The 21,390-nt window shown below is 41.5% G+C and overlaps 1 protein-coding gene across 1 annotated transcript; it reads right to left on the reverse strand.

The window, feature by feature from the left end:
- Nucleotides 1-1,888: 1,888 nt before the first annotated feature.
- On the reverse strand, nucleotides 1,889-20,294 carry mboat2a (membrane bound O-acyltransferase domain containing 2a). Its single transcript, XM_037242114.1, has 13 exons — nucleotides 20,047-20,294; nucleotides 13,456-13,601; nucleotides 11,825-11,902; nucleotides 9,014-9,109; nucleotides 8,584-8,639; nucleotides 7,655-7,709; nucleotides 7,102-7,288; nucleotides 6,565-6,757; nucleotides 6,110-6,213; nucleotides 5,964-6,028; nucleotides 5,773-5,905; nucleotides 4,864-5,015; nucleotides 1,889-4,545 (listed from the first exon to the last, which is right to left on the reverse strand). The coding sequence occupies exons 1-13, from the start codon at nucleotides 20,128-20,130 to the stop codon at nucleotides 4,392-4,394; spliced, it is 1,503 nt and encodes a 500-aa protein (XP_037098009.1). The 5' UTR covers nucleotides 20,131-20,294; the 3' UTR covers nucleotides 1,889-4,391.
- Nucleotides 20,295-21,390: the final 1,096 nt, after the last annotated feature.

Here is a 21,390-nt window from a genome sequence, read left to right on the forward strand (position 1 = left end):
CATTGTAATTTAAAACTAAGAATAAATATAATTTTAAGACTATATGTATATTGAAGGATACGTCACATTGCGTAACCCCGCCCCTACGATGATTGTAGCGTACAAAAGGGTTTAAATACCTTCTACGATCAAAGTTGGATTTGTAACGGTGTAATTTAACAGAAGTAATCCTTTCTTGACGTCATACACCCTGAGATTTTGACAGCTCCGTCGTTAGTTGCTCCATCCGCTGCTTTATTGTTATGAATTTTTCTTTTGAAAGAAAAATGAAATCATTCTATGGAAACCAACAAAAAAAATGACTGAATATATGAATGAATAACATTACATAGAACCAATCTTAAAAAAAAAAAGTAAAATCAAAATATACAGAGCGCCCCCCCCCCCCCCCTTAGTTTGAGTTTTGTTTCATTTAAGAACAAAGCTGAACGTTAAAGACCGTGTAAAATGTTTAATGTACATTTAGATTCTGCTAAAAAGCAACAAAAAAGGTCAGGAAAAGCCTACTAGATCCAGACTTTTCAGGGGTTAATCAGAGGCACTTTAAATTGTGGCAAGTGTGTGCTGACTCCCATTTACCATGGGTTTGTTTTGTAAACAAGTACACCTGCGCATTTAGTACAGTAAAATAAACAATCACCAGTCACCTTATCACATACAATTTGTTAATTTTCACCTTTTTTAAATTACCACATCAGTGAAGTCTTCCTATCTGACTAAAATTAATTGAAGCAAAAAAAGACATTTACGTATTTTCAAACATCAGCGTATCAGCAGTGGTGTTTAAAAATAACCTCTCTTTATTTTGCCACATAAATCAGAATTGTAATGAATCATACAAATCTTTCAATAAATTTCCTTCTGACACGAAAATAACATTATGTGACACAAGCACGCTCGCGAGCACACACCCACAGACACAGGCAGGCGCACATGCACGCATACACACAAAATATTCTGGAAAAAAAAAAATGCGCCATTGAATGCTTTGGCACTTTGGACATATGGAGCAGTTTGCATTGATCTGCTGGTTTTGGTGGCCATGCAGTGTAATCATGTCCTAAATGTTTTGTTTGCAGAATGACTGACATCCCTTTCTTTATCTTACAGGTGATTTTCACCTGTAGCGGGCCGCGCTACAAATATACATATGTACGAACTACATGAACACAGGTACGCACATACACACACAAACTCTCATACAGGACACACATTATGGCAGGAATATGCAAAATGTTAAAGCGTCCCAAAAAAGAAATCCAAAAGTCAACTTGGCTGCTTTGTTGTTATTTTACAAATGCAACAAAAGAAAGGTCACAAAGTGAACATGAAGTTCCTCATTTGAAGGATATGTAGAACTGTGACTTCTTAGCAATGATGGCGTCAGGACAGAGTCACGAGGGTGTAATGTGTGTGTGTGTGTGTGTGTGTGTGTGTGTGTGTGTGTGTGTGTGTGTGTGTGTGTGTGTGTGTGTGTGTGTGTGTGTGTGTGTGTGTGTTACAACAAACAAGAAGGCTTGACGTGAAGCAAAAAAAAACAACACAAGAACCCAGTGTCTCTTACAACGTACAGTAAATGCACCTTGAAACATCCCCTATTCTAACATAAAAAATAAGTTAACACGACATCCGGTCTTTGTACAACATCATCAAGTCAATTGACAACACAATGACAATGAAAGCAAATTGCACTCACTCTTGTAGCCTCAGTACATGATGTGCTTTTTATGCACTGTGCACCTATTTGGACCATTTTATTTCCCAATCACGAGGATCATTATGGTTACGCTGACAATTAAATAAAGATCATTTAAGTTGACAGGGCGTCATGAGAATATTAGTACTGGAACTGTACAAGATGTATAAAGTCTTATTAGTTTCCAAAATCTCCGCAAATAGAGGTGAAGGACTTTTTTTTTTTTTGTCAACTGAAGATAAGAAGAGTGTCAATTCTGGGAAGGAGGCACGACGCTGTATGGAATTACCAATATATTTCTATTTAAAGCAATTGGAACTGGGGTTTGACATACCATACTAAGTACTCGTATGTAGAAATGCTTAGACATGGCAAGTACTACGCGGAACTCATAAGCTGCATGGGGCTCCCTGAATCGCAACAATTGACGGACACAACATTGTGGAATGAGAACATGTCAGACTGTACTGGAACGCTAAACACCACTAAAGGTCAAGTCAAATATTTTCATGACAGTATGTTTTATGCACCCCCACTAGTCTAAATGTGGTATTCTGGTTAATATGGTTTGTGGAATACGAGTTCAGAAGATAAAACCATCCCTCCATCTCCATTTTGCCGCTGGCTGTCGACCGAAAATGACATCACAGTCTCATCTGTTCTCTGAGTTTGGTCATGTGATGCTCGCAAGATGAGACCTTAGACGCTGTGAGGTCATTTTCTGTCGACAGCAAGTGGCAATACAAAGCAAAATGGCCGACCGTCTCAGATAAAAGCAAGTGGATTTTTTTTTTGCTTCATTCATCTTCCACAATTGCAATATTAATCAAAACACCATGTAGTAGGGGTGCATTGAACGAAAATTTTGACTTGACTTCCCCTCCCTCCTTTAATACTGCGCACTGAACTCACTGCTGTGAAACACCACACTTGGTTTTATATGAGAAATTGTCCAAGTGCTTTGCTGCTGCTGTTTTGGTTAGCAACAGAGTTCAAATTGGCTCAGTAGTTAACGTCCGTGTGTAATAACAGTCCACATCAGTGACAAAATGTGTTTAGAGCACTGTCGCTACAACTGCCAAGTACCATAATTTCCGTATTTCCTCAAATAGTGGCCATGGGTGTTGAAGTTTGTCAGCTGCAAATGATGGTAGGTATTTACGATTTATAGCAATTAAAGTGTCGGGAAGAATCAAATATGATACAGAACTAATACATTGTGTAGGTCCTTGAAACATATAAACATGGTCACGCAACATTGTGGAGTGATCACATAGAACACAAATCATCAAAGACGGCGTCTACACATAACACAGGATGAACTTTGATATTGCACAGTAAGCTCGCGCTTTATTTCATCAGTGAAACTGTCAACCTGAAACAGTGTTGCTGTTTTGGTTAGCAACAGAGTTAAAAAAAAGGCTTGGAAGTTATCCCTTTAACACAACTACAAGTAATTACTTGGGCTGAACAATTACATTTGAATTGACATTGCAGTGAAAAACATTCTTTTTCATTCATTTCATTTTCAATTTGCAAAGGCTGCAATGTTGAAAAAAAAAAACTATTTTGGTTAGTCGCTAAGCTTTATTTTATTTTAAATACATAATTTACATTGTTATTTTATTTATTTAGTGTCTAGATAAATTCAGTGCTTAAGTAGTGCAGTCTACGTGTACATGGAAAGAGGATCTTGAAAAAATAATCACATATCAAATCGCAATCGCAATATTGAGGGGAGGAAAACAAATGAAACTAGATCACTTTTCAAAATCATTCAGCCCTAGTAATTACAGTCATTTGTTTTTATTGTGATGAAAAACGACTCCTGTTTGAAAGACTCCTATTTGAAGGAGGTATTTCTTAAAGTGAATGATGCACCTAGCAAGTAATTAGCTCATATTGAAGCAGAGGCCACTATTTGCGGAAATGCAAGTATTGACTTATTTGTCGTTTAAGGGGCTCGTTTCATGTTGCAAGGCTGCGGTGTGAAAAACAGGAACATCAAAATCAAATTAACTAGAAAGAAAAAAAAACTCACCTTGAAAGGAATTACCCAAAGTCACAACAGAGTTAATCATCTCCCTTTTCAACCGCACAGATATTTGATGCTGATAAGTTTGCCGAAAAATCAGAACAAAAATATATACTGTGTAAAAATCCATTGGGCGAGACATTTCCATCTCCGGAGACAGACAAGCTCTGGGTTTCCTCTTTGGGACTTTTCTATTCATTCTGCAAAAGAAAGCGTCGGGGAATAGTGTCGTCACATCGAGATACAAAACACGTATTATTAATGTCAACTCGGCGTTGAGTGAAATCAATATTTTGAGGATCCTAAGGCCTGTTTGAAAGTTGGCAGCTGATGATAAACGTAACGTTCCCACCTAACAGAGGCTTGTATCCAGACAGTGACAAAAACCCTCCACATACTGACCGCACGTGTATTTGTGTCATCCAAATGTGTTGTTGTTTCACCTGCCAGGTACATAGAGGGTTTAAGGCAGCTTGGAATTCAGTTTTATCTCCATTTTCCACAAGTAAAATGTAATGCAACCACTCTGTCCTCCCTTGCTACTGGAAGTATGGTCAGGTTCCGTCCAAGCACGTCCAAATGTTTGCTTCCTGGTCCGTAAACAGACTCCAGCTCCCAGCGGTGTCCGTTTCGTCCTACTGATGCTTTTTGTGCCGAGCCTCATGTGGTTTTGACTTTCTTGCTGCAGTTGTTTGTGGCGCCGCCGTCCGTCTGCGTGCTTCCCTGTCGACCTTTGGCCTCGCGACGTCGCGATCGGACCGGCAGGGCCAGCGCTACCAGTAGACACAGAAGGTGTAGGCAGAAGTACCAAGACCTAGAAAAACATCAGTCAGTACACAATGAACCCGTAGCAAAATCCGATTTAATCTCCATTTTAGAATGACACTGCTAATTATTGGATGCGGCCATGTTAAAGCGGATTTAATTTCCTCCTTCATAAATTCTCACAATCGTTCATTACGATGTCTCATTAACTGCAGTGGGAAACGTTCATATCCCCGCCATGTGCCATCATTTCCATTTCGGTGTTAGATATTACAGTAATTTCCCCCATTAGGACGGGATGCAAGTCTTGCTCTACTAATTGCCGTAATAAAATCCGTAATCAGCCCTCAATTTAATCCAGACATACCTGTAGAACTTGAGCGAGGGCCCCACAGCCAATAGGACGAATGGCACCACTGTGTAACTGATGGCAACTTGAGTCCACGCCCACGTGATGACATCATAGATGCGCTTGGATATGTCCGAGACTTGGAAGTAAGGTCTGACGTTGTGCCTTACCTAAAAGTAAAGAGAAAAAAAAAATCATGCAATCTGAACTTGGTCAAGAAAGTAAAAAAAGTAATTAAATCGCTTCACTGTCCGATCATTTTCTATTTTGCAGTTCATCGTTTGCAGTTTGCACCCCTACTATAGCGACCTTTATTTTTATTTTTTTGGAGGGGGGGTGGGGTGCTTTTTACAGTAGACAGTCAAAATTTAGAGTTCCTTGCCTGTAGTGTAGCATAACGTTGTGCCGGAACATGTCGGGCAGCCTTGAGGTCTACTGGAAGAGGTTCAGTGTATAGTAATTTGTAATTTTACAGTTTTACAGTGAACTTCAACAGGGAGTGACCGTGACCATTTTTTTGTTTTAAAGATAGTTTTATATTGGAACATATCCTCCATAATAAAGGAGGCTTCAGTGTAACTTCACACTGACCCAGATTTTGGCTGGCCGCCATCAATATTCTTATTTTTACTGACCGAGGCACTCACTTTAATTGGGCTAATATATGATGATTGCATACGAAGGATTTTGTGGTGTGTTGTTGGTCTGCTAAGTAACTGCGGTGAAAACGCTTCCAACTCAGTCAGGAAAGATGGAAAAAGTAAATATATGGATGTTTCAGGAACACTTCCGGGAACAAACATATCGCCTAACGATTAATGTGCAACACTTTGGCTTGACAAACCCGCAAATGGAAATCACTTGAGCAGTTTTTTTTTTATTTACGTCCAATTTATTCGTGTGGGAAGAAGCGTTGCGTGTACTTACTGCACGTGCTGCCATGGTCATCCCGATGCCAGTGAGGAATGTCAAGTAGTAACCCGGGTAGACGCCGTGCCACATTGCTGACAGCAGGAAGGTGGCGGCCGTGGGGTTGATGGGACAGCGCTCGTAACACACCCTAAGAAAAATGTCATTAAAATACAACAAAACATTCCTCCCATGTGGGCTTCTTTTACCTTTTGAGCCAAAGAGATGTTTGGATGTTCCAGTTGTCAAGGAAAAGCTTGAAACTGGTGGCAAACTGAAAGTCCCCAAAATACATGCGCTTAGACGATTCAATTGCGGGCATCGAGAGGAAATAATGAAGAGAAAAGAATTGAACCTCAATGTCCAGAATTCTAAGGTTGGAAATCAGGTCCCACCGCGGGGAGCCATCTTTGTTGTAGCCGTTGAAGCCGAATCCTGCTGCATTGTTGATTGCATCGGCTGCAAAGGAAACATACAAATGAACGCCTGCTTAGAATTCACCAGTGAATTGACACGGTGCACTTTTCCATTACAGCACCAGGGGGAGCTCTAATATCAAAATTGTGAAGGTTGCATTTAAAATGCAGGTCCGGTTTTGACCTACTGCTTAAATCGGATATTAACATAACAATAACATCGAAGTAATATGAATATTAAACGTTAGCTGCTTATCTAATGGCCTGATATCCAATGCCATGTGTTTTTTTTTTTATCTTTACGCTCCATTTTATAATTGAAATATTATATAGGGGTTTTATTACTTATTGTAAAAATGCCCCCAAATCCAAATTTGTCTCTAATGGAACTCACCGAGTGTCCAAACAAAGTAGTACTTTGGTCTAAGCGCCAGCATGGCCAGGTAAAGGTAGACCACTTGTAGGTAGAAGGGTGTGTTGTAAATGAAATCTTCATCTATGCAGCGCTCCACTGGGATCAGCTTACAAAGTGACAAGTAGGTGGCCAGAGAGATGGCGCAAGTGCACAATTTGGAGATGACATCATCCTAAGTGAGCAAGAAAGAAAAGAGACAATCATAACAATGAAAAATTGACACCGTCTCAAAGCACACCACAAAAAGCCACAAGATTTATTGCTCATGGCTTTTAAAAAATCAATAGAGGTCGGGATAAGTTGCTAAAAATAGCTGGAAACACTGTGTTCCCTGTCATCTTGTAACATTTGAACCAGACTGTGATGATTGTCTTCTAATATTTATCCTCTGTGTAGTTTGACAAACACATTTCACAAGTGTGTAAAAATATATATATCTTCAGGTAGACCTGCACAGTAAAAATAATGTTCAATTTCAATGTAGTTCCAACTCTATCAAGAAGTTGCGACTCTTACCTTGGGCGAAGGCTCGCTCTGCTTGTGCTTGCCATTCTCCTTGCCGTTGGCGTTCTCCTGATGACGCGGTTGGTAGCACGTGCCCTCGATGAAAGCCATGTAGTCGTTGTAGGCGCACGTGGGTCCCGCCAGGATGCCCATAAAGTTGCAATTGTAGCTGAGGTACTCCAACAAGCTGGGCATTCGCCTTCGGGGCGAGGCGGGAAAAGAAAATCTCTTAAAAAAAAAAAAAAATGGTGCCCTTCTCTTCAACCTTCCTTACATGTCAAGATGTCACACTCTGTTGACTCTTCTAATCTCTGCTCTATTTAAGTCATGTCATGTATTAATTCCCTGACCTACTTCTTGCTGAACCCCCGCAGCCGTGCTCAGCGAAACGTTTGGGGAAAGAGAAACGTATCCTTAAGACATGTGGGGCTTATTATTATTTCACTCGAGTCTGCGTCATGCTATCACTTGCCCTTTAAAATGGACTACATCCCTACTCAGCACAAATTGCGAGGACCCGTTCGTTATCTATCTAGAGCAGTAAAAACATACCTGTGTCACATACCTGATAGCAAGGTATTTCTGACCTGGAGTCAGCTGTGCGTCCCGTTTGGTCAGACCTGCAAACAAGACAACACATGCATGAACAAAAAGAAAAAAAAAAATCTGTATTGACCCTTTCTGCTTGAGGGGCATCGGGGGGGTGCACTGCCCCAAAAAGATCCAACAGTCAGCACTCGAGTTCTCTTTTTCCAGGTTTTTTTTTTCTCTTCAATGTGATGAATTGTAGGCTATTCCTGGTGTCTGTGTGATTTACAACGTGGCTGTTAAAAGGTAACTTAAAAAAAAAGGAAAAAGCACCCCCCCATTCCTCTCTCCAAATGTCACTTTGGAACTGGCCTTCTTCAGCGAAGGTTAAACAAACAACAGTTGCGGTGCTACACCAAAACAAGAGAAGGCTCCACTTTCCTAAACGGCACCTTGGTGACAAATATTTTAGGCTGTGAGTCTTGGGGACTGGCTGAGTCAATATTTGTTTTCGGAGCTTACGGTTGTCAATGAGAAGCCCAGCAACAGGATGACTGGCTGTTTTTTAATTTTTAATTGCGTATAAAATTGTCTTTTCCTTCACTGTTATATGAAAGTCAGTCACGTGACACTTCGTGATACTTGATCCCCAAAAATCTGACAGTGTCATATGCTGGCCGCCTGCTGGCCGGATGACATCACGGAGCGTGACCTTTCTTGACCCTAATGTAACGGATGTCCCGGTTTTAACTGCGTGTGTCAAAACGAAACTTGTGTTTTAAGTCAGCCATTTAACCGTTTAACCGAGCGAGAGGGCGTAGTGGGTCAGTGCTTTGTTACGTAACAGTATTTCTACTTTTTGCGCTGGCCCCACTAGTACTTGGCGAGGAAATGTGGCCGTGTGCTTTGTTTTAGAAACTACTCATTGTCACGTGAGAGAAAAAAAAAAAGTCGTATTTCGCTTACCGTCATGTATTTCGAAGGCCAGGCTTGTAATCTTTTGTGTTATCACCATCATGGGCCTGTTGGAGACGAGAACACACAAGCCGTTCAAGCTCCTGTCTGGATGTCAAAACGACTATAGGCTGTTCACTTAAGTAATTAAATGGCATATCTTGGGGAAAAATAAAGAGGGACAAGGAGAGAAGATAAAGAGTGAAATCTGTGCTCTCCAACAGGCGGTATTGGTTTGGATCCGGTTGCCAAGCAACAACCTTGTGGAGTGTGCAGGCAGTCTGCTCGAATTGTCACAAAAGTGCGGAGGGATCAAAAGCGTGACTCCCTTATTGACGAATCTTATTGGCTCACGGTGGAAGAACCCCCCCGCATTGCTCTCCGATTCCTTTCTGTCAAGCATCACCACAGCATGACATACATACTGATGTCTGGCGCTTACCCGGTAAAATCTGCAGAGTACATGCCGTAATCAAACACGTAGACGCGTGTGATCTGACACACAATCAAATAGCCGAGCGTCACGATGAAGCAGTACCTGTGCAGAGAGAGGGGAGAGAGAGAGAGAAAAAGAAATTCTTACATTCCGGTCTGATGTCTGGCGCATGAATGAAAAGAGCCCCCCCCCCCGGATAATCTCCGAGCTAGCTCTTGTACTTATTAATTATTCGTGAGAATAAAGCAATACGCTTTCTTTACTGTCATGTCATGAGAAATCGTAACGTTGAACATGACATTCTAATTTTAAAATGTCATCTATATTGATGAATGGGAGGAGTCAGGACAATATAGTACATTCTCCATACAGATAAAGGTATTGGGACATCCTAAACAAATAAAATAGAAACAATCAATGGCTATTTGTCAGTGGTGAAAAACAAAAAGACAATGGCATCACTATGGAAATGCTCAAGAAGGGCGGAGGAGCGTCCAACAATGTGCCACTGTTAAAAGACAGGCAAGCGCTTTCAAAAGAAAAAGCCAAGGCAGAACAAGACTGTGTGGGTGGACTGAGTACAGTCCAAGTGTTAGCAACCTAGCATCGACCATGCTACAAACAATAAAAGCATTGTGCTGCTCTCACAAGGAGCGCACAACAACACGTCGGCCGGAGCCAAAGCACGACGGGAAAAAAGACACAACACGTCCTTTTGATTGGGAAAGCTTGCACCCAGATAAGGATGAAAAATTGTTGGGGGGGGAAAAGATTTTTCATGCTTTCCCGAGTAAAAAAAAAAAAAATGGTCGCAGTCTGACATTGTCAATCAAAACTGCAGCTACATTATTACATTAAAGATATTATAAATGATATATTACATAAAGACATATATTACATTAAAGACGGCATTTCCGTAGCTACCGGGTGTCCACGTAGATTACGTCGGATCTATGACATATATGTTTAATGGACAATATAATATAAGCAGCTCACCATGTATTTGCGTACTAGAGGAGTTTTAATCCGTTTTCATGATCCCATTTGCCCTCACTAACTGTGCTTTTTATGATTGTGTGTGCAGCTGCTATGTTTGCAGAAGGCCCAACAGGGATCCTACCATTATCCACATCTGATTTGTGTTTGTGTATTTGGTAGCCACCTCCACTAGCCCAATACTACCGTGCCCATTCAAATACATGCAGAGGAAAATTTCCATCTGCTCGGTTAGCAGCTGTGATTCAGTAAATTCACACTACAGGCTTCACAGCTTCCGCACCAAAGTCACGTGACATGCCATCTAACAGCTTGCAACACAAAGCAGGACTGTTCGAAAGGTTATCTGCAAATCAGGCCTAAGGCCAATGAAATCAAAGTATTAATCCAACCCCTCGATGAAATGCCAAAGATGTTTCTGTTTTTGACTGCCAGTCAATTGGAAAGGTGGTATGAATTCTTCTTTTGTGCCAGTAGACAAGAAATGTTAGCATTATTTGTACTTGCACTCAGTGACCAGCAGGTAGCGCTGTGTGTCACACTTGGAACATTCTCGAACATTCTGCCTGACATGTACAGCAGGTGAACTGTCAAAAGGGAGAAAGGGGAGTGGCACAGTGGAAGCCGGGAGAGTGGGAATGCCGTGAAATACGATGCTTAGCATTTTGAACAAAGCATTTGTTTTGAGTCACGAGTCACGCGGGGCCGTTTTCACATTTGTTCCCACAGTGAAGAAAGAAAAAAAAAAAGCTTTTGGCAGTTCCGTAAAGTTGTCATACTGCACTCAGTCCGAGGATGGCAGAACTGAAATAGACATAATTGCCCTGACCAAAGTCAGTGAGTCATGTGGGATGTTCTAAAAATTAATGCAGAAGTCACATAAGGGTTAACAGAAGCAACAGCTCGAGAGTCACTTAATCTTTTTTTGGCAGTGGTATAGAACCCGGTCTTCAGGGTGTGGAGGACGTCTTACGATTAAAACAAACAAAAAGACAACAGGAATCAGATAGCGAGGGAGCGAAACGTATTTGAGTCAGATTTGAGTTCAGTAAAATGCTTCCGTTTCTTGCATTCCATTTTATAAGAATGTAACAATATAATCCTCAGACAAACATGTGCAAGGTCGCACACAGCCGAGTCAATCTCAGCCTGTCACCACAAAAACAAAAAACTAATTCTGAAGGTTCAACGCCCTCGGCGGCAAAGAGGAGCATGTCATCCTGCCGCAGAGTTTGTGCCCTGGAGCGGAACTTTTGACACCGACAGTGCAGCCAAGACTAGCTTGAAGATGCGGGACAAAATGAAAACAAAACTACTCTCTTAACGGGATTAGGAACACCCATAAACGACACCACCTTTGCATATCAATCACAATAATAACTCTGCTCGCTTCGATAATCGTACACAATCCAGAGACACCTTTCTTCAGTTAGCATGAGTCTGTTCTTTGTTTTGGGTCATGGTCACGCTAAGGCCTTTAACCATAGCAGCTGCTTTTGGTGGAAAAAAAAGAAATATTGTTAGCATCTATTTTCAGTGCTTAGCCCGCGGGGAAACATTGTCTGTTTACACCTGCACTCATAACCTTGAATTCTGGCATCAGAGTGTGTGTTTGCTCGCATGTGTGTGTGTGTGTGTTTCCTGATGAGACGCAGGCCTTAGGGCAGAATCATTGTCATCGTAACCCTGGCTCGTACGCCTCAAACAGAGGCAGACAAACAAACGCAGACGGTCGATTCTACTACGCTGATATCGTTTGTCCCGCGCCGCCGCTGTGCGCCGAGCGGCTGTTTCTGAGGGCTAAACGTGACGAGCGCTTACTTGTGCATGTGCTCCAGGCCGGCGAAGACGATGACGCTGTAGGACAAACCGCTCTGCACCAGGAAATGGAGGGAATACCTGGAGGGAGGGACACCATGTAAATATAGACACACATCTGTATTTTCTTGCTCAAAATTGGAGGAAATGTTATTTTATCTGATTTATTTATTTATTTATGACAGTGTCCTAATAAATTCGACATCATTTCATAGTCCAATAATAATGCTTGTCCAGATGATCTCACATAATGCATTTTAAGATCTCCATGCCCGAATTAAGAGAAGAAAAGTATTTTCACTTCACGCACTATAAAATCGCTACACGACAACTAATAGCCTGCCTTGTTGATATGGCAACGGACCAAACACCTCGAGGATGAACTAGAAGACAGATTGTGGACCGGGCCCTTCTCTGGTCCAACATCTGTGACTGTTGACCTCACAAATGTTCCTTCTGGAAGACTGGACAAAACCACATTGAGTGGAAAGTCTTTGCAGAAGAGTGGAATTTGCTGTCCCAATATTTTTGATTAATGAATTAATAGTCCTCAAAAGTGACAGGCAATTACACCAGTTTGACACCAAGAAAGTATAACACAGGAATAATACTGTTCTTGCTTCTTTCTGTCATCTCCCGCTGTGTCACCTCTGACTGACACCCAAAATGAGGAAATTATGCATATCATCATCCACCATGTGGTTTTTTTTCCAACCCAAAATGCGTCATGGCCGTCACAGGATAGCAATCGGCGCCGACTTGTATGCATAATATCTATTCATTCCATTAGAGTGTGACAGTTAAGGTATGAATTATAGATAAGAAAGTTGCATTGGTTGTACAATAAGCATTATTTGAAAGTCCATTTGTGATTTATACCCGAGATTTGAAACGCTAAGTAAAGCGTCCCATGCTTGCGCTTTAAATCCTAGCAGGGCACAGCAATCTCTCTGGGATTATAGCCTATTAATGTAGCGAATAACATTCATCGTCTGGCATGCGTTCAACAACATAAAAGTCTTTTGTATTGATCCATTTTAGACAAACCCGCTGCCAAATTGAAAGGACATTTTTTTTTTTTTTTTTTTTTTTAAGTCGCCTTTTTTTTTTTTAATTCAACTTCCCATCAGCGACACAGGATCAGTTTTACTCACAGACCAGTTCCTCTTTTGTTGTTGAGATTTACATGATTGTGACAATTGTGAGTTGTGAAATTGGGGGACTATTATTCATCATAATATATTTGAAGTCAAAACTTAATACTGTTTTATAAGCAAGCATTCAAAACGCACACTCGCACTGTGCCAAGTGTCGTCTATTCCAGTGTGACGGACAGCGTTCTAATTGGGTATCTGCTTCAACGCCATCGATTTATTTGCTTTGGCCACGAGTGAGAAAGGAAGTGCTGTAATCTATTTACGAGAACATGCACCCATTGTGGCTTTAATCAACAATGAACTCAAGTCATTGACGACCATAAAGCTCACCTGAAAACACTATCAGTGAACGCTCAGTCTACATTCCACTGTTTGTTTGACGGAAGGAAGGAAGGAAGGAAGGAAGGAAGGAATAAAGGAAAGGAGGAAGGAAAGTAAAGAATAGCATGTATTTTACATGGGGAAGAAGTGACTCACCAGCCAAAGCAGAAGAGAGCCAAATAGAAGCCCAGTAGAGTGGCCACCACATGTCTGACGAAGGGACTGGTCTTACTGGGGTGGAGGTAGAGACGGAACCACACGGCCATGAGCAGCGCAAACAACTGGCCTGCCACAAAATTAACCTGCACGGAAAAAAGCACCATCGTTAGACAATATAACCACATGTACATTTGCGGCAACTTGGATCTTAGTTTCTCGAGACACCACAACACGGCATCCATTATCTATGCTTCTTGCATGATTTATGAGCGAGTCGGTGAGACAGATATAGCCTCAAATGCATACATCAGGAGCTCAAAGTGCATGGGAAAGTGAAAGCAGGGGCGATCGTGACCTGACAAGTGGACAGACTTTTGGCCTCAAGGTCCTGGACTACATAAAAATAATCAAAGGTATATGCTTATTTTATTGTGTACTGTATAATTAATGTTGTTGTGAAAATCAAAAATAATATTAATGGACTATAACAACTTTTCTGTTGGTGCTGATCAAATATTTGTTATCATGCTTGTCATATGATCTCCAGGTTTTCAGCTCAGTTTCATTATCATTTAATTGCTGACCCCTGCAGTAGACCAAACCGGGATTGATTAATTTATTGATTATGGGTTGTTCCTTACGACCGTGTCGATTCTGTGCTCACCAGTTTAGCAGGTGGCAATTGTCGACTGTTGTCATATGGCACTAGGAGGTATTTGAAAGACAAGAGGAACCAAGCAAGAGGATTAAAACTAAAAGGCTTTTTTGCGATTGTATTTGCATAAAGCAAAGTCCGACAATAAAACAGTAGGTTCCGTATTTCCATTCTATTTGCTAGTGGATACAATTCATAGGCAGCCGGAAGTTAATAAGAGGTTAGTGCATATTGACTGGCAGCTACCTTCCATCATTCAGCCCAAAATAGACCCTGCTTCACCTCTCGGGGCTAAAAATAAAACCAGGCCTCGGTAATAAACAAATCCCATCAAGTGACCCTTTGAGCATCCTCCTCCTCTGCTGCGAGCTCCACAGTGGGTGTGTTTCGCAAACACACAGCTTTGAAACTCATTTCACGCTTTGATGACTACACGCTGATCTTTTCCAGAGGATCTCACAGCTGGCTGGTCCAACAGAAAGCCGGCGACTGGCTGGCCGGAATATTCATCGTTGGATCACAGGCCCTCGTCACACCGGGTGGGCGTCAAATAGTTTAACGTTAGCATGAAGACGAAACAAATAGTTTGGCAATGTGTACATTTTTCCACAGAGCTAAAAGTTTACACAATAAATCAAACAGGAACAGTTTGCACAAGTGGGTGTTTCCTTAGAAAGTGCGTGAAGGGCTTAGAAGACAAAAAAGATGAATGTTGAGGAACTTGAACTTGTGAGTGTGAAGTCAGAGCTCCTCCCTGGGTCGTGGCATATTGCACTGAAAGAAAGGAATCTGGTGTGGTGGATTGGGAGGGGTGCGAGGGAACAACTGTATTGTTCAAAGTAGAAGTGAAGTTGAGTGCAGTGGAACTCGAAGTCAAAGTTCAGAATGTGTTTTGATTTTTTTTTTTAAATATATCTATATAAATATCTACATATATCTATAATGTAAAATAATAAAATAAAATAAAAATGTATTATTATAATTATTATTTAAATACTTCAATAATAAATAAAGTATATTAAATGAAATATAATAAATGAAATATAATAAATAAGAAATATTAAATAATGGAAATAAGAAATAATCTGATCATTCAATGGTAGAAAATAGGTCAGGACGTCAACTACAAGAATCATTAAGCCTGAGTCAGCTTTTTTCGTTATTTGAACCTGCAACTGTTGTTTTTTTTTTCTGTATGTCTGTTTTTCTGTCAGTGAAACCTGTTAATGTTTAATTGTAGACAACGTTTTACACTAAACCATGGCATAATCCTACTTCATGTTCTTTCCACTTTTGTGAATCAGCTGCAGGTGGCTCTACGACCAACGCAACTCAAGACCAATCACAACATTTCACGTCAAACGCAGTAACAAACAATGCGTTTTGTTAAAAAGGCAACACGGAAGGCATTCGAGTGCGTCCATCAGCACGCTTGTCTTGTACGTTAGTGAATAAACATTTTGTAAGCTTCTGCGCGAGGGTACAACATTTCTTCATTCATAATACATGGATCCCTTTTTTCATTATTGATCCGCTGAAAACATACCCTGGGGTTCGATGCTCGCACTGTTTCAGATGGAACGCTTCGACAATGGCGCCGCGGGGAGGTTTGTAAGGCGTTCAGAAATGGGAACACAGATTGAGAGAGATCTTTACTTTAGAGACCGGCTGATTTGATCTGAGTCTGGATATTAGTAGGCCAGACGGCCTCGACGGCCATTCCATCTATTATCTATCTTAACAAAACAAAACAAAAAAACTGTGAATGGCATTTGTTGGGCGACAGGGCATCCATTCAACGGCTGTTCAAAACTCACCTAACCTGAAAAGCAAAACTCAAAGCAAGCACAAAAAAGGACTTGAGGTTGGGTCAAATTTAGTAAATGGTTCTGCAGTGATTGCAGACTATTGAATTGAGCTCTTAGCTACAGCTGAGTGACAATTTTAAATGCCTTACCCTTTCAGATTGTTTTTGTCTTCTGAAATGTCGCAAATGGACTTAAGGCTTAGAAACTTGCGTGACACACTTCAATGAATATTTCTTGTCACTGTAAACTTAGGACAGTTCTCTTAAATAAGGCAATGTATGAGAAACGAATCTCTTGCAGTCGTTAAAAATCCCTTCATCACATTCCCCCTTGTCACTGTTGTCCCTGTTTTTACCGCCTTATAAGAGACCCTACGGTATTAATTAACCAGGCTCTCAACCGCAGTGACTGCCTATTTACATCTTTTTTTTTTTTTTTTTTTTTTTTTTTTTTTTTTACAATGTGTCACGATCCACCGAAGTTATTCAAGTACGGCACTGGAGCGAACAAGCAACAGGACATCTGTCATTTTTATGCATATCCAAAACACACACGTTGGAAAAAGCTAGACACGATGTTTTGATAGGTGGCAGGCGCCAGTTAGCGATTAGCATTTAAGGCCAATAAGCTCTCAGGCAGTTCCTCCTGGCAGAGGCGGTGCAGCGCTGTGCAACATTTAGCCTCATACACTGGCAGAGGGAGTGGGAGGAGGAAGTCAGAGCCGGTGCAAGTATGAGCGAGATAAGCCAGCTTCCTGAAGCTCCTTGCTGATTCAAATACAGAGTGTGTGTGCGTGTATATAAATATATATGGAGAGCATGTGTGAGAGAAACACAAGGCTCCTCCAGGCATCTGTGTCCACACTTCGTCGAAAGTCTCCCATGCTCACTTGTCATTTTTAACTTCTTCTTCCCACTCTCCTCCCTCGGCGAGGCTTTTTATGGTCAGGTGAGAAGTACTATGATGTTTTCCTTGGGAGGGTCAAGGGTATCTTCATTGCACCTCACTCCTCCATCAGGGAGCCCAAATGCAGAAGAGTGTGTGGCTGGCTATGTTTCCTTTGCTTCAGCTGTTGCCCTCAATGACTTGGGCAGGTTTCCAGCAATGCCTCCACCCTGCCGGGAGGGGATCAAGGCCGGCGCATAAACTTAGCTAAGGGGTCGTTTCTATAACGTAGTAGTTTGCAATGAAAACAACAATGTTGTTTATGTGACACCATTTTAAAGACTGATTTTTTTTTTTTCTTCTTGAACTGTGATACCCGGTTGACTTTCGGTCCAAGCTGTCCTGGTGTGCTTCTCAAAGAAAACAAAAGCCGCAACAAAGCCAAAGTAAATATCCAAACGCACAAAGTTATCCTACGATGCTGGTCGAGCGAGATACACTGACAGCTGGCGTCATGCAGCATGACAGATGTCCTAAATTTGGACATCAGCCAAATTTTTAAGAGCTTAAAGGTGAATGCAGAGCTTCTACTGTTCTTCACTTCTAAAACAACAAAGACAGACAAAAGGGTTTTTACGTTTTCTTCTGCCAGGAGTGTAGATTCTGCAACCAGCAGATGCCTACTCCGCACATTCCTCAAATGCTAAAGCTGTATGAAGATTCCAAAAAAAGAAGTTTATAAGACAAGCAATTGCTGTGCATACCACTCATATTATTTAGTGTTGATTGTGCAACATAATAATAATAATAATAATAATAATAATATCAGCAGTCAGCCCCGCAGCATTCCATTAGCAAGACCTGAGTGGGAAGAAATCAATTGCCGTTATAAGACTCCCCAGAGGGCAGCCAATTAAATTCAAAGGAGAGCTGAGCAGAACTTTGACTGGACTCTAGGGCTTTAAAACAAAATCAGGAGTCCCAAGTCAGGTACTTTTGGGACAAGAGCAAGAACAGAGTGCTTAAAGCCATGTTTTCCCATGTGGGGCGAAAAAAAAAAAAAAAAAAACAAGATGTGAATCCGTTATGTAAATTAAATTCTTGAGTCAATACAGAACAACTTAATCCAGTGGCCTGAACTAAACTTCATACAGTGACTCGTTTAAGAAGACACTGAACGCCGCTCAGCCTGAAATATGTCATGGAGGAAATGTACCTCACGAACAAGATTAAACTCTCCAAGTTCCCGTCTAGCCATTAGCCAAAGCTGTCTCTCCTGTCAGAAAACAGGGGAAATATTAATATCAGTGCCACCAAGATCCACTCTCCCCATTAGACCGAGCTGATCCAATGATAGGCCATCCAAGATCTTGCAAGTCCAGACTAGAAATATGATCATTTGAAACTCAACCCCGCTGTTGTCAGTGTGGAGTTTAGTCTGCCGTAACTGCATCAAAGGTCATGCGAGAAAACCACTTCAAGGATGCAAGTTTGTTCAATTACCAGAAGCCTGGCCCGCATATGTGGACCACCATCATTCTTCAATTGGAGGGAGCACGACCCCTTCACTGCAGTGATGACCAATTCAAAATATTACTCATACAAATACGATTGCATTGACTGCTTTTCACCGATTAAACGCTCTTAACCAACAGTATAAAACAGCGATGGAAAAGAACAGGAAAGAAAATGGTGCTCTCCAAACTATGTGGGCAGGGTGGCCTGGTAGAAAAGGCAACGGACACAAAACACGGCTTGTTGTAACGTGACAAAAGATGACTATTGTGCAACATGTCACAGAAACAGATGACTTGCACAGTTGGTTAGCGGGCAATGAGTGCACAGAGAAATAGTGTTGACACCTACACAATTAGATTGATGCACATCATGACAGGGTTGCAAGATGCGAAACTTACGAGGCTTAGGGATTTTTCGGTTGAAAGCCGCAACACAAGCTCTGACTCTAAAAAGAACCGGTTGCTTGCTTAAAAATACTCCAGTGAAAGCAAAGTGTGCTTTTGTGGACATGGGCGGAAATCCACAGAGGAAGAAGCGGATGCGTAAGCGGTAAAATGTCAAGGATTCTTCTGGAATCAACACTGTCAGGTCAATATCTTCAAGCGCAGGACCGGTGAGTCAGTCAAGGTTTATGATGGGTGGATGAAGACAGGCCAATGTCCGACGACATTACGAGTCTTTCGGAATGAGGTTCCGTCACATTGAGCGTATCATTCATGAGCTTGCACTTGAGGCTTTATTTAAAGTGAGAGGAATGGCATCGTACTCCTATAAAAAGGGAGAGGTGGCAGAGGAGCTAGGGTGAGGAAGAGGTGCACATTTCACACTCCCATTATAGCTCCGAAGCCTGTCTGCCATGGGAATTGCGCAACTTACACTGAGATACAATCACAACAATGGGTGGACCACCACCATGCAGATGCTAACTGGTAGCCTGCATGCTTAGGATGTTTTCCATTGTATGCAAATATTAAACAAGCCTTGGTTTTATGTTTTGGTTGACAGTAACCTTCAGATGAACAGACCCCCCCTCTCGCTCTACCAATGCATTCGTATCTCAAGTTTGCACGTTTATATAATATCTCAAATCAAAGCAAACAATCAGCTAATAGACGGGGGGGGGGGGGGGGGGGGGGGAATCTTAACTCGGGTCACTCGTACCTCAAGGCGCCGCTGTAGGACCACACTGCATAAAATCACGGCACGTCTAATGTCAAAACGAGACATGCTGACAAATATAAACTATTTAGTATTCATATATATTTATCAAAACGTAGCCTCGGGTTTGATTTTTAGAAAAATCTGACCACATTTGTTCCAGTGTCATCTTTTCAGCAATTGCAACTGGACACGTAAACCGGTGGCCTTAAGTGAATATGTAAATGAGATGTAACTAGTTAATCCAGAATATGAACGCATCAATAGAGCGTGATGACGGACGGACTACTCAAAAAGGCTATGTGGAAGAGACAAAAGGTATTATTAATGTAGTTGCAAGCAAGCTAACGTCGTCAGTGATGGGATGTTCAAGCTCAAAATGTTGACCGGTGCTCCTCGGATAAATCCGACGTTTTTAATCTGGTTTTTGCACACATTGGGCAGTGGTTAGCGATGCGCATCATTCTGCTAGCCTTGTGTGCACACATAGCTAGCGAGCCTCGGCGTCATGTGCAGTCTGGGCTGCATTTTTCCACCCAAAGCCCGAACTACTGTGAGTCGTACCTGGTCGAGAGGGAGGTTGATAATGTCGCTGATGGGTTGCAGCAGAGTGGATCCGGTGCACGATGCCGTGCTTTGGGTAGCCATGCTTGGATGGTGGACGTATAAATCCTTTCTCTCCTTCGTTCCCAACTCCCCCTCGGGTGTGTTTCGCCTCCCTCGGCTGCCGCGATGATAAATAAACCGCCACAGCCGCTGCCGCCGCCGGTGCTGCTGCTGCCGCTGCGTCTGGCTGGGCGGTTGTCATCCAGGGCGCACATCCAGACAAAGAAGAAAAGAGTAAAACGGGAGCGACACCACAATCACCGTGTCTTTCGTCTCAACAATGACAAAAAGTCGTTTCAACGCGTTTGCTTTGTCATTTTACCTCGTAGTATTTCTTTTATTCATTTGGTTGTGGAATTAGCCAAACGTGATACAACCAGAATTCGTGGGGAGTTAAACAACTCTAAAGCACTTTTAACACCGCATTTATCGCATAATGACAGCCTGTTAGATAATAAATACGACTGTGGTATAATTGGGGGTGAAATCTCTTGCTAGTGCGTATCTTTGGCATCAGTAAAACTGGGAGAGAGGAGGTGGGAAAGCTTCCAGTGGTTTGGCGAAAGTGAAATCTCAACAGCCAATCACGGCAAAGAAAAGAAGCAAGTGCGCTTGAGTTACAGGCTTCGGGGCAAATTGGGATCCTCTCAAAAATCTGGTAGAACCGCCCACATTTCTCGCGTTCTTCGGGAAGTGTGACGTAAAAATGGGCTGGGTCCCTTACATCTGGACCAGCTGTACGGCACCTTTCAGTGACTAAGAAAATCCTTTAATATTATTAGATCAAAATAAAGAACGTAAGTGACTTGTGCACTCATGTATTTAAATCAAGTAGTTTTGATTTTATTATTTTATTATTATTTCTATTGTTATTATTTTTATTGTTATTATTATTATTATTTATTATTAATTATAATAATAATTATTATTATTATTGTCATCGTGTTGTGAGTTGTCTGACACCACCTAACGGTAAGTTGAAATGAAGTTTACATAATTTGATTGAGGGCTATTGTAATTCTTCATTGCTGCCGGTTGAGGGCAGCATGTGCATAGGAATGGGCATTATAACGTTAAAGTGGAAGCCACAGATCTGGATGACTGCTGAAATAGAATTAAATACAATTGAATGAAATTTTAAACTTGAATAAAATAAATAAAATGTTAGACAACCAGCGAGGTTAATTAACATACAAAAAAATAAATATAGTCTTTCTATTTACTCAGTGTTGCTCATTCATTACATGTCATACTTCAGATAATTCTAATACACAGCATAGGATGCGTGATAAAAGCACTTTG

Source organism: Syngnathus acus, chromosome 22, assembly GCF_901709675.1.
Source record: "Syngnathus acus chromosome 22, fSynAcu1.2, whole genome shotgun sequence".
NCBI classification, from domain to species: Eukaryota; Metazoa; Chordata; class Actinopteri; order Syngnathiformes; family Syngnathidae; genus Syngnathus; species Syngnathus acus.